At 37.5% G+C, this 19,434-nt stretch overlaps 1 protein-coding gene across 1 annotated transcript; it reads right to left on the reverse strand.

Moving 5' to 3' along the window:
- Positions 1–935: 935 nt before the first annotated feature.
- On the reverse strand, positions 936–18,770 carry LOC127632100 (WD repeat and SOCS box-containing protein 1-like). The gene is made up of 9 exons (XM_052110587.1): positions 18,413–18,770; positions 15,473–15,641; positions 13,583–13,854; positions 9,062–9,193; positions 7,975–8,075; positions 5,187–5,359; positions 4,963–5,076; positions 3,504–3,611; positions 936–2,994 (listed from the first exon to the last, which is right to left on the reverse strand). Exons 1-9 carry the CDS (start codon positions 18,450–18,452, stop codon positions 2,832–2,834), a joined length of 1,272 nt encoding a protein of 423 aa, XP_051966547.1. The 5' UTR covers positions 18,453–18,770; the 3' UTR covers positions 936–2,831.
- Between the last annotated feature and the right edge of the window lie 664 nt (positions 18,771–19,434).

Raw genomic sequence — 19,434 nt, forward strand, 5'->3', positions numbered from 1 at the left:
GTGTTCTTCTGCTTGCAAGCCTCACAACATAACAATGGTCATTATAGCCAAACAGTAAACAATTTCAGACCAGAGGACATTTCTCCAAAAAGTAAGATCTTTGTCCCCATGTGCACTTGCAAACTGTCGTCTGGCTTTTTTATGGTGGATTTGGAGCAGTGGCTTCTTCCTTGATGAGCAGCCTTTCAGGTTATGTCGATAAAGGACTCGTTTTACTGCAGATATAGATACTTGTCTACCTGTTTCCTCCAGCATCTTCACACAGTCCTTTGCTGTTGTTCTGGCACTTTTCGCACCAAACTACATTCATCTCTAGGAGACCGAATGCATCGCATTCCTGAGTGGTATGATGGCTGCGCGGCCTCAAGGTGTTTATACTTGCATACTATTGTCTGTACAGATGAACATGGTACCTTCAATTGTTTGGAAATTGCTCCCAAGGATGAAGCAGACTTGTGGAGGAACACAAGTTTTTTCTGAGGTCGTTTTTTTTTTCCCACGATGTCAAGCAAAGAGGGACCGAGTTTGAAGGTAGGCCTAAAAATACACCCACTGGTACATCTCCAATTGACTCAGATTAGCCTATCAGAAGCTAATTGGCTAATTGTCTAAAGGCTTGACAACATTTTCTGGAATTTTCCATGCTGCTTAAAGGCACAGTTAACTTGGTATATGTACATTTCTGACCCACTGGAATTGTGATATAGTAATTTAAAAGTTAAACAATCTGTCTGTAAACAATTGTTGGAAAAATGACTCATGTCATGCACAAAGTAGATGTTAAACGACTTATAATTTGCTAATATGAAATCTGTGGAGTGGTTAAAAAATTTGTTTTAATGACGTCAACCTAAGTGTATGTAAACTTCTGACTTCAGTTGTATATCTCAACGTTCCACTGTATTGAAGGAATGACTTAGACACGGAAATGTTTCAGAAATACTCCTTTATTTCAAACACAATCTTAAAACATACAAGCAAAAACCACATTCTTGTGAAACAACTTGTTTTGTGAACTGTTCAGTTGCTCTTGATGAGCACAGCATAGTTTAGACATTCTATCTGAATCAGTTGGACAATTTAATTAATTTCCAAGCACTTTCTCTATAATATAAAAAAATAATTAATAACTACTACCACCATACCCTAAAGAACTGCAATAGTAACATTTTGCCTGCAACGCTTAAGTGCATTTAAGTATCCCTTCTACATCTACTAAAAAGTTAGCGGCCTTGAAACAAAACCCAATCTGTTACATCAGCATTCTTCATACCCAAGCAGAACAACATAAATACATAAACATACAGGACTTTCAAGTTTTAGCCATAAATGAAGGAGGGGGAGGAATTGACAGAGTGCCACTCACATTGATAAGAACCCAAGGAGATCTTTGGCATAAGCTTTGTGGTAAACGCATTTTATTGCCAAAATTATTTTTGACTGCATGACCAGATGAATATGCCACATTCTAAATCCCACATTCCTAAATATAACCAGTAATTTTAAACAGTCTGAACTTCCCATGTCACTATCAGAGTTTTGCCAGACAGGTCCACATGCATAAACAATCAAACAAACAGGACATCCCATGATCTCTGGCCCCAATATTACCAATTGCCTCAAAATAAGAGGTAGATATGACATCAACCATCTCCATAAAACCAAACATTGACTGTTAAAATGGTTTGGTTATTTTGTAGAATGCCAAGAACAGACTGTGGTTTGAACATGAGTTTGAGTTAAGAGGTAATGGGCAGGACAAGGCAATGCGTGGGGGCTTGCCCTCCACAGTTACTTGGTGCCATATACTTGAAAGCAAATACAACAAATGGAAGTAGGCGGTAACTGTTTTTAAACAGGAAATGGGGGATGTGGAAGCAGTGTAGGCAATCTCATCATTGGTCCTAAAACTGGCTGGCATATTTTCCCCCTCTGACGCACCAGTCTCTCCTTAAAGCTAAACCTTTGTGTTATTCCCCTACAGATTATCATCATCACACAAGAGATTATGTACAGAGAGCAGACTTTCAATTGAAGCAATATGCAATGATATATACACAGAATAAAAACTGTGCATTTACAAATCTCTGTAGAAGTAAAAATCAATTTTTTTGCAGAAGACAAGTTACTGTAATTTTCAGGTTTGTGGAGATGAAGTCCATTACTGAGGCAGCATTAGCGTTTGTAGGATGTGCTGGGAGTTTATTTTCTAAAGAGGCACGTAAAGGGGAGGCACTGCCCTTGTCCCTGAACTACCAAACTCCCTCACATCACAGGAACCACCCACCCACACCCGTCACTTCCCTTCAATCCCTCTCACAGCCAGCAAAGTAAAAGAAAACACTGAAAAGGTTTTAGGAAACACTGAGAACTATCCCCATTGTGACTCTTAAACTCAGTGGAGGAAGAGAACTACCCTAAACTGAGCAAGAGAAAGCACCACTGTAACCCAGCGTTATCCAACATTTACCCACACTAAGGTGCTGTACAAGTTGTCAGAAGAAAAAAAAAAATAATAAAAATGCAAAAGGCTATCTGAAGGCCACTACCTGATATGGGCTAAAAACACAGCAAAAGGCTCAACAAATAAAAAGTCATGAGATTCGCAGCTGAAAAAAGTAAACTTAGAAAAAGTTAAAATAAATAAAGGACAAATGCAGACCTCACATTGAATATTTCATGAGAGCTGCATTAACAATTAAGCTTTTTTTTAAATTTTACAATATAAAACTTTTATAATATTTTGTCTTCCCCCAGCCCTCTTTTTCCTTTTTATACAGAAAAAAAAAATGTTTGTTGGTTTCACAGAGTGCTGTTGTATGTGTTCTAAGCTAAAGCATCTTGTAGGCCAAATAGTCCTGCATGGAGAAAGGTATGGGCAGCGTGTAAACCTGCTGGGTGGGTATGACTCTCCGCAAGGCCATGCGGCACAGATGCTGGAGGCTTGCAATACTGCATGGACAAGCCCAGAAATGCACGCTGCCATCACGAGACCTGTGAGAAAAACCATTTAAAAGAGAGAAATGAACTAGAGATAATCAATTTACTGGGCCAGTGTATTTACCTTGGCAGTGAACCCTATTGTAGTCTTTTAGTAAACCAATGAGTCACAATATAATAACTCAATGTCAGCTTGAATTTCTACAGCTCTGCTGTGTGCCCTGTCAGAGTGCTGTCATGCAGTTAGGATTAGTGTTTACACCCTTACCAGCATGCGGGTCAACCAGTATAATTGTGACAACCTAAATTAATTTGAAATAAAACTAGACTGAAGAACCAGTCTGGTGTCTGCATTGCTCATACTGCATTATTCCTGCTACTATTGAACAAACAAGTGTGACGAAAGTTATTTTTAGCACTGCCTCAAAACAGAAGAACAGCTAAAATATTTGCTAGTTTGGTTTACATTTAAAATCACCTTAATTCATGAACACTGTCCAGTTAGAACAGAAAAATAAGGGTGATAAATACTGGAAGAATAAAAAGGAGAAACAGATTCTTACCCGGCAGCTAAGACACTTCCATCAGTAGAAAAGGCACTACAAAGTCCATTAGTTAGAGGAGCGATGGCTTGAGGACTCTTTTCGTCAATGCTCCAGAATCGCAACAACCTGATGAACGAACACAATGATTGTTCTATTTACCAGTGATTTCCAGACCCTTACAGATGTTTTTTAATCATACAAAGCAAACCATGGAATCATGCTAAAAAGGACAATATGAAATTAAACTAAATTGGCTTAAAACTTAATTCAGTCTCACTAGCTGATTTTTCCAATGATTTTCAGGTGTTAGCTTCTTTAACAAAATCACCAGCCAGGCAAAGGGCGACAGTGCACACATTAGCGTCTGTCAGCGGGAGGTGTTAGTCACTTGAATGTCGGGAATCCTTGCTGAGTTAATGGCTTTAAAGACTGAAAAAACACATCTGGCTTGTTTGAAAAAAATTTACTGTCATTGAGGGGGGGGGTCTTGTGTTCTCTGTAATGAATTTTTTTCATTGCATTTAGATTCTGTCAACAAGCTTTTTTCCTACACTAAAAGCCAAAACACTCAGTTTTCATTGGATGTACAATATTTCTTTACTTAATGAAAGCTGCATATGGACATATATTCTTCGACAAGCCTCGACTAGAAAAACAATCGTGCAATTACATGGTAAAGTTACTCCATCTTCACGATCGCTCCCCTCTTTTGTATAGCAGCAGAAAAGACACGGAGAGAGAGCTCAGTGACTGAGAACAAGTACTTTTAAATGCAGAAATAATACAAAAGCAACTAATGACAGATAAAAAAAAATTATATTCATAATGTAAATCTTCCAGTTTTGGTCCATTTTAAAATATAACCTTATAAAGAAAATGCAACATTGTAAATTAGCCCCTGTTTTGGCACAAATCATGCAAGCTACATGTCTGAAAATTTCGGCGAGCTCCACACGACAGAGATCAGAGAGAGGTAGTTGCAGTGAATGCATCACCCCTCTCTAGTTATGCATTTCCCCATTTCGTGTGGGAAAGTGTGACATTCCTCAGACTTAAGTACGAAATCTCTGTTAAACACTCTGCAAGTGTGACGCCAGCAGCAAACTAGCTCAAATAATTGTTTTATAATTAAATTGTTACATAAAAAGCAAAACAAGTCATAGGCTCAGTCAGGAATGTAACTTTTTCCAGGTCCACCATTTTGTGGAGCACAAACGGCTTCCTTTTCAGAAACTGGGCGCCTCATACTGATTAATGTGCGTCATATGAGAGGCATGTGATCTTTCCCAGAAAGAGGCCCTGCAACAAATAACACTCCCTCCCGAGCCCCAATCACCTTCCTCTAATACTTCATGCAAACTGCTTCCTGCAACACAAACTATCAATGTTGTTGCCTCAAGAGCAAATACGCAACTATGTGTGAATAATCTTAAGACAGGGAGCAAGACCTTCTTGAGGTTGGCTGTTATTGTCTTACCTGTCATCAGTGATGCTGGCAATGTGCCGACCATCGTGACAGAAGGCAACGGAGCGAACCCATCGATCATTTGCTCCTCCAGCAAAAATGGGAGAGGGAGGAGGGAAGAGATGCCTGGAGGAGAGATAAGAGATCAACAACATGAGCTTGAGAACATTCAAGCATAGAGTTGAGAAAAAGCTTGAAAGACAGAGAACAAGAGGAAAAGGAAAAAAGTATTTTACCCCAGCTCAAGCAGAATAGTAGCTGAATGAGGGTCCCATACTATGACACGGGTGTCATAGGAAGCTGTAGCCAGCAGGGCCCCATCAGGAGAAAACTCACAGGACACCACATCATTATGATGGCCCTCTAGCTTACGGATCAGAGTGTACTTATCCATGTCCCACAGGAAGATCTACAATGCAAGAAACAGATGTTATAGCCCACTGTACTGTTCAGTCCATAAAATAAACATGTCAGAGTTTCACAAATCAAAGTATTTTAACTCAACAGCAAAATCAAAATATGCTCAGTGTCATTTTTTTGAAAATATTTTAAGCACTACAACCAGACCCAGACAAAAATGGCCAGACAGTAGCACATGCCATTGAAACGGCAAGGCTTAGTTCAAAATGCCAAATCAAATGCACATCATTATCTGCAGAGCAGATAGCAGTTACAAATCACTAACTTTATTTCAAATATAATAAACAACTACATTTTTTAAACAATATTAGCTAAAAATTACAAATGTACATTTATTAAAATAATATTTTTCAAGAATTACTAGATAATGTGGAAAAGAATATACAAACAAGTAGTAACTTAAGGTAACATAATGTTACTCCACTGGTATCCCCTTTCAGTTTAGTTCACTTGAGTTTACAATAGGCTTGCACCGCGGCGGCGGAGGCCTACGAAGAGACACAGATACTGCAAGAGAAAAGAACATTTGATGGCCAAAAGGTTGACGCCTTTGGCAAACACAGAATAAACAAACATGTGACTGCAATCTCTTCTAAATGAAAATCAGCCATTTGATTTTCTAGTGCTAGTTTTGCTCCAGCACAATGCTTCATCTTGCAGCAAAAATGCACTCAAACAGGCTACTGTGGCATTTACTTAAACCTATATTAAGCAAACATCCATGTTACTCTTCATTGGTTTCAGCTATAGACATTGCACTTGAGCAAAAGTGTACATTTCCCTTTGAAAAAGCCATTTGTCATTTAAAAATCCTGGTGTTGGTAGAGAAACTACAATGGTGCAAATAATGTTAACGTGAGATAAAAAGGCTTTGGTATGCAAAATCTCTGCTGGCATTCAAGTTAAGCAAAGAGAGATATTTTGTAAAGGGAAGACAATTTTTTTTTTTTGCCATACATGGTGTTAATGGTATGATTCTGTTTGTTATTGCTTCTCTAAATGCTAAGGCATTAGAAGCAACATCATAAACTTTAGGAACATAAATAGTGTTATTCAAAATTAAAAAAAAAATATATATATATATATATATATATATATATATTTTACATTACAATGTAATCAAAATGGAAAGTATTCACAGTGCTGCTTCTGATGCCACCCTGGCTTCATGCATGATGCAACAGGGAATCATACATTTTGCATAATATGTTTGCTTGATTTGAACATTGTTAAAGTTTTTTCTGCGAGTAATTCCAAATTAGACTATATTATCAGGCTGCTTGGATTCTGTTGAGGCACAAGGAGCCCTTTCATTGCTCACACATACCAATAATGTTCCCAGTCGCCCCCATAACAACTAACTCTGTTATAAAAGAGTCTGACTAGGGTTTTTTAACAGAAAAACATACCAGCGGCCAAGCATTGTGGCTCAAAAACTCATGGGTGCCATGAGTTCGGTAAACTATGGCACTAATGACTGGGGTTTTGTTCCTACTGGTTGGCTTGTGTAAACAGAGCAGACGATGCCTAGGGGTCCTGTTTAAACTAGATGACGTTAGAGGGGAAATGGGATGAGAATGCTTCTGAATATATAGATGGAGAGGAGAAAAGGAAGGGAAATAGGGTAGGGGTGGGAAGGAGGAGGGGCTTCACTGCCAGGTATGTCAACTCTTCTGAGAGATTAGGTAGAGGAAGGCAGAACTGCAACAGCAGAGGTAGAAAGACAAGGAGCAGAACCTACGTACAGGAAGCCCTTATGGGCAGGAGCATGGAAGCCCCTGAGGCGTAGGCACGGGCACATGAGCGTCCAATGGGGGCCGCGATGGCAGCCATGCCCCGCGTGGTCTGCACCGGCTGCTCTATATGTCAGCACGGCGCTTTCCTCAAAATCACTCAAACACAGAGCTCTGCCACCACCTGGGACAGGGAAAGCAAGACACTTATGGACACACACAACCGTACAGTTCAACCACTGTAGCCTGCTCATGGGCAGAGTAATCTAAGAGCCAGAGGCACTTGGGTGTTATATTTGGGAATGCCTTATTGACAACTTTGAGAGGAATTCTGGAATGCTTTCCTTGGTGTGATGCATTAAGGGCTTACAAACATACACAATCAGCATGAAAACTTAATGTTGTCAGATTGCTGTATTGTTTTTTTTTATATCGGCTAGAGATCTCGCACTATACATATACGAGAGAACATTATTACTCTATAGGGTACATTGCACCATTCAATAGAAATTCTTTATTTTTAGAAATAGACTGTGTAGGCTTTCACTTGCATAGTCTATCAAGATGTTGTAAATGGCTTTTATAGGTTTTTGGGTGGAAAAAAGTTGCATTGCAAAGACATGAGACATTTGATTTTATATAATCTAAATGTGCATAATCAGTCACACATCTATTTGAACAAAAACAGGAACTTGAACTAAAACTACAGGCAGGGTTTGTAGGAGCAGATCATGACACCGAGCTTAATAATGACTTAAATATTATAATGAATAATTTACAACTCATTGGTCATAGCACAAATAAACAGGCATGAGCAGACAGAAGAAAAAAAAAACCCAGTAAAAGAGAAGAAAAAAAACGTAAAACATACCGATTTGCCTGCACCAACTGAACAAAGGACAGATGAATCAGGAGAGAAAGCACTGCAGTAGACCCAGTTTTGATGGCCACGTAGTACTTTCACCATGTTACCTATTTAGAGAAAAAACAATTGAGGCATTTGAAATAGTGATCCACATCATGTTTCATTTAGAGTTGATGGTAGATTTTATTTAAAATGTACAGCTAGAAATATAGAAAAGGTGAGCTTTATCCTAAATAGCATCACTTATCACAAAAAAATTAGAGGAAACTGTTAAGATTGTCTAGTTTTGATACAGGTATTTTTGTTTTTAAAATACTTTTTGAATTCTGAATGACTTCAGTAGAGGGAGGTTTCTCTTTTAAATGTAACAAAGAAAATTCCTTTCCAGACTTGTAGATTTCAATGTTTATCACAAGTTCCCTACAAAACAGTGTTGATACCCAGGGAGCAATAACATAAATATACTTAAGGTAATGGCATAATTCCTTTCCTTTCAGGCACAGCAGTCCCAATGGTGCCCATTTTGAGACAGAGGGAAATTTAGAAATTTAGGCTCTGGCCAACATTCCTTAATGCAAAAAAAATAAATAAAGAGTTTGCAGATACAGTAGGATCCATTTGATCTTAAAGTGCCCAGCAAATAGATTAATGTGATCCCCTTAAAGCAGCAGGGTAGTTGGGGAACTTACAAGAAAAGGAAGGAATATAAGCAAACATTTCACTGGTCTTGGCATCCAACCTTTTTTCCAACACTTTTTCTGAGTGCTGGAATTTGAGTGGGTGCTCAAATTCAAGCTTGATTCAGTTTGTGTGTATGGCTAAAAAGGGAAATTAAACTCTATGGAGTTTTAATGAAAATAATGGGCTGAAGAAAACAAAGCAAGATTGCTGTGCGTATTTGCAGTTGCAAATCTGAGGTGTAAATACTTGCTCAACAAATGAGAACTTCTATTGGAGAGAGCTTGAGTCTTCTGCTTGGGGTTAATCTCTTAACATGTACATTTTTTTTGAAAATGTGTCTAAGAATGATTGATTCAGGTGTGGCAGCTAGTAAAGTAATGCAGTGTCAAATACTGCTAAATTTGGTCCTCACCGTCATCTTTAAGGTCCCACACACGTAGTGTCTTGTCTCTTGAGGCAGAAACCAGCACTAAACTGCCATCTGGGGCAAATGTCAAGTCCCGCACAATGTCTGTGTGGTCCATCAGGTTCAATAAAAGCTTTCCTGTGGACAAGAAAACAAAATTGAGGATAAAGGTAGAAAAATAGCCGACAGCCAAATCACTCCAGGTCAAACAAAGTTTACAGCACAAAGTCCATGTCAATCGATTCAGACTGCGTAAATGTTGTATCTCCATCAATAACAGCTCTCTATTACACATTGGGAGTGACATAGTTGCTAAAACAACTAAGCCAGTACAGAAGCATTTACACATACCAAATCACATATTTCGTGTTTTAGAAACCTTTTTTTTTTTTGGTCTCTTATGGAATAAATGCCAAAAAAAGGTGGGGAAATAGAATGTTTGTGGCTTTTGAAACATTCATGTCAAAAAGTCACTTCTAAATTAAATAAAGGCAGACAAAATAGCACTGTTCCACTATATGATTGCAACTGAATAGCCTGGAGGCATGTAGATACACAATGATAGCCATGTGCCAGGCTAATCCGCTTTAAATCCCAACAATGTGTTGCATGTACAATGAATTAAACTCCTAACATGTCTTTCTGGATATTTCATTATAGGTTAGTAATAGGGTCTATTTGCAGCCTGTCAAGTGGAAATACAGGCAATCACAAAGCATAAAAATAACAGGAATATGGCACAAGCCCTGTCAAGTCTCAAGTACAATGCACTACTATCAGATTTCCAGAGGAGAAAAATAAAAGGCAACTGGAAGGGAGTATCACATCCTGAAAAAAAAGCAAGTCTGTGGTTTTAGTTAGAAGGGAGGTAAAACAAATATACCTAGTCACTCAGAGCAACCAATGGTAGTATCTGTACAGGACCTACCCACCTATTCATATATTTTGCAGCTGGCATAAAAGTAATTATAACTCTGTAGTGCTGCCAGCGATCTTCTGCAGTCAACAACTACGTCCCTTTTTTTGAAAAGTCCAATATAGCAATCAGCAGAGTTCTCCAAACGCAGACTTGTGTTATGAACATTAAAAAAAACTGTAAAAACTCATCTGAGGCTAAAAAGCAGGACCACAGAAGCCATTCTCTAGGAACCAATGAAAAAGCTGTTCAAAAGTTTGTACAGAAGGGATAGCACACCACTAAGATTTGACAACTCAAGTTTGAATAAATATGTCAAAGAAAGTTTGTTTGAAATTCCAGTGGTCAGTAGGTGAATAACAGATGCACATGAGAGGAGCACTATGAAGAAATAATAATAATAAAAAAACAGGTTAAAATGACCAAAGAAACAGGGCTAACTATCATGTCACCACCTTATATAACCACATATACTGTGCGCACGCGCACACACACTTCTGCTGGGAAACTGAAAAACAGGAAGCAGGCATGCAGAAGTGTTGCAGGACAGCAGCATGGATGGAATCACGGTGACTTATTGCACATTTACTCAGCTGTCTGAAATAAATATTGACCTTGCCCATTGGGATTATGCAAAAGCTGCCACAGTAACTGGGCACATGACTTCAATTATAAAATCCTTCCAGAATAGTTGAACACTAATCATCCAGTAGCTAAAGGCAGGCTAGGATCCATCACCCTTACCAAACTAGCATAAGCATCGTTTATAATTTCGCTTGCCACTGCAGCATGACGCTACGCCGACTGCGCACACACCTCCCCAAATTCTTGAGGCATTTATACTTGACACGCTCACCGTTATAATATTCTATGAAATAACAAGGGGCAGTCAAGAGAACATTTATTCTGAAGGAATCGGAAGAACAGGGAGAAGTGGTTTTGTGTTTGCCAGAAAAAATAACAATGGCGTACAACATGCATTTGCTTGATTTGGATGGCAGATCAATATTTTCATTGATCCGTTTGTCAAATTGTGTGCTTTTAAGGGTTTAGTATTTATGTACCTTTGTAATAACCTTGACAAAAATTTTAAAGCATCAAACTTCAGTCTGGTTTTTTATTCAACATCCAATAAATGGCACCGGACAAATACTTATTTCATACCTTCAAAAAGTTTATAGAATATTTATTGGCCTCAAGCATATAGATACAGTGCAATATACAACAAAATGCTTACTGTATATTCTGGATATTATACTTCTATAAAATTAAACATGTAGATGTGCCACGATATAAAACATTGTCACAAACTACACAAAATTTAAAACAAAAGGGCAATGCTAGTGAATAACTGTTTCCATCCAAGGATTTTTTGCGAAAAAACTATTAGTGTATCAAAATATAGTTGATGGAAAAGTAAATTATCGCAAAACTTTTCACAAGTGTCAACATATTTTTACATTTGACTCTAGCGAATGAACTATGTCGATACTTCAAAAGTCTTGAAAAACTGGTTGAGAAAAATTAACGCAAACATGTGTCACATGACAGAATTTACCCCAATCATTAGCCTGTTAAATCATGATGACAAGGAATACATTCTTGAGAGCCAATTTATTGTACATGATTATGGATCGATCTTAAGGGCATATAGATCTGATGCTGCAAACATGACACTTCCAGGAGTGCCAACACAAATATCTCATATCATGCACATCGACAAGTGCACGGAGAACAAATTAATAGCCACTGTTTGCGATTAATTTTATCATGGTAAACATCTGTTTATTTATTAAAGCTGCTTTTCCACACCATTCAAAATAATAGATGGCGTTCATGAAATTAGCCCATAGTACAAAAAACATATTTCTAAAATAAAAACAAAATACTAGGAGAAAAGCTTCAGTGTGCTTTTTTGGAACACTAAGATGTAAACCAATTCTATAAAATTATGGTTTTAATTACTTTTGAAAGAATGTCTGCAAAACTCCCTGATTTAAATTAGCCTAGTAAATTAATAAAGCATCAAATAAAATAATTACCCCCCCCAAAACAATTCTTTATATATATATATATATGCCTTTTCTTTACACAAACTTAAATTAGCATTATCCAGTTCTCCGTAGATGAAAAAAGTCAGCTGAATGACATTCTCAGAATGTTCTACTCTATTTTCAAGACTATAAACTATAGAACTATTTGTCAAATGCGGAGTGGTAGAAAACTAGATTTTGAACATTTCAAAACTTAAATGTAACCCTCTTTACCTCGGATCACATTTGCTGAGCTTCAGAAAATGTCAGTTGCATTATGACGCTTAAATTTATTTTAGATGACAAATCAAGTTCAGTTGGTCATTAAAAGGTTGCAGGACAAATATGCAGTTGTGATGGCAATGTTTTAGATTGGATGATTGTTCAAAATAGCCTATTGAATATTAAGAATGTATTATATGTAAACCCTGATATTACACCGCATATATTTTTTGCTGTGCACACAGCATATACACATGGTCCATATACGAAGACTGAAATTTTCCCCACTACTTGTTGCAGGTTGCCAGCTTCAAATGGGCCATGACGATTCACTTTCGGGTTTGAAACGGTGGCAACCTATGATAGGTGCAACATCAGGACCAATATTAAGGTCCTATCATAAGGGCAACAGCTCTTCTGATTGCATTTATTTATGAAATTAAAATGGCAGTAAGATGTTTTGTAATTTCAATGAATTGTCTCAATGCTCTCCCCATTTTACCAAAACTTCGGAGGAAAAAAATATTTAGGGACATCTGGGATGCGAAAGGTGCACAATTAGTGATAAACACACATTTCTGTATGGAAACGGCTTAGGGCAGATTTCTTTTGCAATAAACCAAAACTAATCCGACAAAGTGGTTTTTTTATGCATGACATCATGCCCACCATTTTTATCGATAAAAGGCCATTTGAATGGAAACTGGCAGAAGATGGCAAATTTCACATTTTCACTTTGTCGATAACAAAATAGCATGAAAAGTGGATGGAAACCAGGCTAATGAAACATTCAAGGTAAGGCACAGCTACTATAAAACGTCAATCTGCTTATAAAATATGCATTAAAATGCTTGCACCCATATATATACTCTTATAGAAATGCAAACTACACATGCAGTGCAGTGAGTGAGACAACTTATTCATGAAACATTAGCAAAACATGTGTGTAAATACTCTTATGTAAATTGTCCCACTAAACTGAACGGGGCAATTTTTGCAAGAATGTTTTTTAAAAAAGATTTAAGAGTAAGCCCAATTGAATACATATTCACTAACCTGTGTTTTTTTAATAATAAAAGTTTCAAATTTCAGTCTAGTAATTTTTTCTCAGAACAGAATTCTTATATTTTATGCTAATAAAATTGACATTGTAATGCATTTACAATGAAATGCATTCACTTTGAATGTGGCGCCGCACGAAAAGAGGGCTTGTGTCGCCAATGTGCACTTGCGCCGACGCTGCCATGACACCATTTTTGTCTGGCGCAATCTTGCGAACAAGCGGTTGCATAGAGTATAAACAAGGCTTTAATCTTCAATGCTTGGTTCAGACAGCACACCCGAGATGATTCTCACCTGTATAGACGTCCCAGATTTTGATGCGGCCATTGTTGAGGCCAGTGGCCAGCAGTAGCTGGTCCTGACCGAACTTGAAGCGGTGCCATTCAATGTTCACACAGCGACTTTGCTTCTCAGGAACAGAAGAGCCAAAAGCCAGGCCCCACACGATGTCACCACAATCGATGGTGTGCTCTCTGGGCTCGGCCGGCACCAAACTGCCCTCAATGTTCTGCCGAGAGAGTCGTCGAGGCCCTGCACTGCTCGTTCGGTCTTCCTTGCTCACAGAACTGGGACAAGATAAAAGAGTTTGACTATTTGATATAAGGAGCATGATTACACATGTTGGTGTGATTACACATGATTATCTTTAACTTGGCAATGAAATATAAACAGCAGATCAAGAAGATGAAGGATTTTTTTTATTTTTATTTATTTGAAAATCCTTTTTACTTCTTAAAAGGTTATCTAGAATGTCTCTGCTACACAACTCTTAGACATATTTGAACACTCTGTAACTTATTTCCATGCCTTTGGGATTACAATAGTGTTACATCAGCTTTGACCCATTTACATCACTTGCCCCATTCTACTGCATGTGTTGAAGTCACAAGGAGTTTTGAAGAACCAGAAAAAAAAGTAGCTCATACAAATCTCTTGTTGATAAAACCAATCAAGTGTGAGGTTCTGGAAACTTCACAAGAGGTTATTGTTTGACTACAACGGCAGCGCAGTAAAAATGCAACAGCTCATGCCTGCCACGTTTATGCAGAAGCGTTTAATGGCACAACGGCTTCTTTCTGTTTTAGCAGTAAGGCAAGCTCCAGTATATTTTTATGTCAAATTAATTGAAAAGGGTAACAAAGGCTCTGTTTAAAGAAAGATTGAAATTTGAAACAGAGGTGCTCATTTTCGTGTAAGTTAATAACAAAAACAGATCTGGTTAAACCATCATTAAGCTATCTTTTCTTTGAGCAAAGGGTTTTTTGTAAAGGGAGATCTTTTTTGTCTGGTTAAACCATCATTAAGCTATCTTTTCTTTGAGCAAAGGGTTTTTTGTAAAGGGAGATCTTTTTTTCTCTGTTACATAATTATTTATTTTAATATTATGATCCAAAACAACATAAGGAAATAATTTAATTCTGTATAATCTCCACATGGTGTACTTTGTGTAAAATTACAAATTACTTGTGACTGGCAATGGTTTATAACACCATATTTCTCTTTTATGGATGTAGCATGTAGAATAGTTTATTTGACTTCTGATCGTCAAATAATTTCGAGTTAAAGTTTGACTCTGCTCACGTTATGAAGCTGTCTACTTTTTAGAAATTATGATGGCTACTAGCAAAATCATGTTAAATAAAATTCTGTGAAAAAGACATAAAATTATTTACTTCATTTACACACAATCCCATTTGATATGCCGATTGTGGAGGATGAATTTGGATTGCTCATTTTGCATCCAACTCTGGCATAAAAATAGGAGATCTGCTGTATTTTTAACATTGGCAAGTAGAAATGGGAGCATAAAAAAAGCCCACTGCCCAAATAGAACCTTTTTTTCTAAAAAGGTAGTTCTGCTGAGGGCATGCAGTCAAAGCTAATTTTAAGGACATCACATTCAGAGCGAGACAATGGCTGTTTTGGCAGCCCCATGCACTCGATGGCCATCTCTCCATCTACAGCGTAAGGTGAGATGATGACTGGTGACCTATGCAGTGGCACTGATAGAATGCTAAATTGGCCCAAACACTGGGCACCACACTGTGGCATAACCACCATATGAATACCCAGTGGGCTAAACTAGACGACCAGCACATGCAAACACTGCCTTTTGTCAGTCTATAAACACACAAGCTGCATTGTAACAATTCACAACAAAGAGATTGATGTTTGTATACTCACAAGCTGGCTAAGCATTTTTTCCATGGTACAAGTCTAACAATTCGATGCCCTTGAGACCAAGCGAAGTAGGAACCATCAGGTGCAAAAGCTACAGTCCAAGTCTCCCGTCCAGACTTCTGGTCAAAGGGAGCAACAGGAGGTATGAGTTCCCCGATGAACTTAGCTTTACCTATTGCAAAAGACGACAAAATACTTTTTGGCAAATACTAAAAAATGGAAATACATTTATTGAAGCAGATATATAAATAATCTTCAAAAATAAAATGATATATATGTGCACACACTGGCGGCCAAAGGTTTGGAATAATGTACAGATTTTGCTCTTATGGAAAGAAATTGGTAATTTTATTCACCAAAGTGAACCGATCACAATGTATAGTCAGGAAATTAATAATGTGAAAAATTACTATGACAACATTTTTTTCCCCCCAAAACTTCTTAACCTGTTGATACGCACCCCCTTTTTGAGCACAAACCATGAAAATGACACACCTGAACTTAAATGGTTGTATTTTCTGAACACTTTGGAGTATGAACACAGTTGTAGTATCTTTGGAAAGAAGACACTTTGGGCTTTATTTCCCAAGTTTTAAGAATTTAAATGTTCTCAAAGCCACAAGTCTAAAGAAGTTACGTTTCAAATTTGAAGATGATCTAACAAAACATTAGGTTCCTGCAAGCTTTTTTCTCTTAAAATCGCTGCCGGTGTAGAGAGTAAAATTAAGGCTCCGCCTTTCAAGACGACACAAAATCTGACTACACTGCTCTGCTATTATGAATAAAACGATGCCCCATTTTGAAAAATAAACTTTGGAGACAGGCTCATTTTGTTTACAAGACTCTAATATATAAGATATTATACAGTTTTACAACATGAATGCTGCTCAGATTGCATAGTTTGTTGAAGAACGATGACAAAGGGTAATTTTTTCAGGCGAGATCGCAATGTAAACAATTGAGAATATATCAATATTTCTCAGATTTATCACTTTTATGGGCAAAAGGTGCGATTGGATGTTTTTCAATGAACGCTTGTCATGGACAAGCGACCCAAGTGTGGTGAACTGGATTCAACTGCGATCGCGTTTTCATAACAAAGGAATGAAGTCCCGTTTTGATATTGCATGTTTTCATTTGTACTCCTGGCATAAATAAATAAATAGCTGTTTCTGGAGCATTGCTATCATTAAAAAGAGATCGGATATCAATGTTAGACCTTTGAAAGTATCATTTGTTAACATTCCTTAAATTTTTAGACGGTGAATTATATATTAAATGTAAGCAGAGTGATGTCACTACCGCATGTGGGGAAATGCGTATCAACGGGTTAAACTGCTTCAAAGTGTTCTCATCAAAGAAATTCTCCACATGCAGCAATGACGGCTTTGCAGATTCTTGGCATTCTAGCTGTCAGTTTGTCCAGATACTCAGGTGACATTTCACCCCACACTTCCTGTAGCACTTGCCATAGATGTTGCTGTCTTGTCGGGCAATTCTCACACACAGTCTACAGTATAGCTGATCCCACAAAAGCTAAATGGGTTTCACAGTCTTTTCCAATTATCTGTTGTCCAATGTCTGTGTTTCTTTGCCCACTCGAACCTTTGCTTTTTGATTTTCAAAGGTGGCTTTTTCTTTGCAATTCTTCCCATAAAGCCTGCACCCCTGAGTCTTCTCTTTACTGTTGTACATGAAACTGGTGTTGAGCGGGTAGAATTCAATGAAGCTGTCAGCTGAAGACATGTGAGGCATCTGTTTCTCAAACTAGAGACTCTGATGTACTTATCCTCTTGTTTAATTGTACATCTGGCCTTCCACATCTCTTTCTGTCCTTGTTAGAGTCTGTTATCCTTTGTCTTTGAAGACTGTTGTGTACACACCATTGTATGAAACCTTCAGTTTATTTGGAGATTTCAAGCACTGTGTAGCCTTCATTCCTCAAAACAATAATTGACTGATGAGTTTCTAGATAAAGCAGTTTATTTTATTTTTTTGCCATTTTTGCCCTAATATTGACCTTAAGACAGGCCAGTCTATTGTATATTGTGGCAACTAAAAAAAACAAAAACAAAAGACATTCTTTCAACTGTGTTTGATATAATGGCAAGTGATATTCTAGTACCAAATTAGCATGATCAAAAATTTATTTTTTTTCTGTTTTACATCAGTAATGTCATGACTATACTTTGTGATCAGTTGAATGGCACTTTGGTGAATTAAAGTACCAATTTCCTTCCAAAACAGCAAAATATGTACATTATTCCAAACTTTTGAATGCCAGTGTGTGTGTGTGTGTGTGTGTGTGTATACATAGTTGAGCTCTGGTATGAATCCTAAATATGTCCTAGTCATCAAATGAGTGTACAAGAGCTCCCTTGTATGGACCCTCTTAAGTTTTATTTCTCCTGATTCTAAAATGCCATTTTCTTGAGTTGTGTCCATACAATGAACCCAATAAAGCATGACTTTGTAAATACAAGATTTATATGGTAAATCATTGATCTATGTATGAGCTGGTGGTGACTCATTCACATAGGGGTCTGGAGAAACTGACTGACTGTGGGGGAGGGGGTGGAAACGCTCTGGGTGTGTGCGTGCGTGAAGCGCAATAACGCACGAGCGTCATTCTTAAACTTTAAAATAACAGTCCATTTTTAACCTTTACATTAACCGTCACATGTAAAGCCAGCCACGCGCGTTTGTTTGGGGGTTATCTGCATCTATCCGGAAAGATTAAGATTGTCCAGATATGTCTGATTTAGACACTGACGACATAAACACAGAAGTTGTGACACACGTAATAAAGCCTCATAAATATTTACTATATGTTAGATACAACAAAAGGAAAATCTATACAAAATATGTTAAAAGATAACAACAAAAAAGGAATAGGCATTACCTCCCCCCGCCGAGAGCAGCAGGAGGAGCGCAAAAACTTACCTATTTCATTTTCGTTGACAAAATATGGGAAGCTGGCCATCTAAATCGAAGCGGGTCTCTAAAATCTACGACTTCGTGAAATAAAAACGCGAAACAAACGGCTGTGTGTATGTCTTCAGTAAATCCGATGCCCGGGAATGCGGCGTGTTGCGCGTCGACTCAATCCTGAATATATTTACATACACGGTAATTAAAAATGACACTTCAAAAAAACACACAGTATGTTTGTTCTGTAAAGTAAAATTGTGTTGAATATAACTGAGATTAAAAATATCTAAAACTAAAGCAAATGCTTGTTTATCTCCTTTTATTGCGAGGCGCTATGTTTGAATACAGTGCATTACAATGGCTCCAACAGTCCTGAGGATTCGAACAAACACGCCGATAGGCGTGTCCCTCTCGTGACGTCATCCCGGTTGCCATGGCGACGGCAGGGCACATCCATCAGATTCTTGTGAATCCCTGGTGAAGCTTCTTAATCTTGACCTCTGATTGGCTGGACACTCTAGTCTGGAGAGAATGAATGGAACGAAATCGTGGAATACGTGCTGAGATGGAGCATGACGATGAGGCGTTTAAATCCACAGTTGGATGTAAATTTAATATGAGAGCGAAGAAAGAAAAAAAAAAAAAGGCAGTACGTGAATAAGATGATAGAACTGTTCCAGCATTGTAAATTGAAAGTACATACATTTTCTGTTGTGCATTATGTCTCGTCGTGTAAAAATTATATGATGCGTTCCAGAGAACAAAGGCAGTTTTGCTACAATGCTCTTAATAATAATACAAAATAAAGAAATTACAATAATTTTTTTTATACATAACAGATTTTCTTTTATTCATATTATTTCAAATTTTGCTCGGTAGCAATTAAAACAAATGTAAAAAGGATTTTACCTCACTCCTGTAAAATCATTGAACTATAATGTTAAAATGAAAAGTATATTTGTCCTCAGAATTATATATTATTACTATAATAAATATTACAATTAAATATCTGTAAACTATTTCAATGATTATTC

This window comes from Xyrauchen texanus, chromosome 38 (genome assembly GCF_025860055.1).
Source record: "Xyrauchen texanus isolate HMW12.3.18 chromosome 38, RBS_HiC_50CHRs, whole genome shotgun sequence".
NCBI lineage: Eukaryota > Metazoa > Chordata > Actinopteri > Cypriniformes > Catostomidae > Xyrauchen > Xyrauchen texanus.

Excerpts from the sequence above, each read along its gene's own strand:
- LOC127632100 (XM_052110587.1), bottom strand. The coding sequence starts at position 18,452 with ATGGCCAGCTTCCCATATTTTGTCAACGAAAATGAAATAG. Across the intron at positions 8,076-9,061 it reads GTGGGACCTTAAAGATGACG|GTAACATGGTGAAAGTACTA; the intron begins GTGAGGACCAAA and ends TTCTCTAAATAG. Across the intron at positions 3,612-4,962 it reads GCCAGCATCACTGATGACAG|GTTGTTGCGATTCTGGAGCA; the intron begins GTAAGACAATAA and ends TTCGTTCATCAG.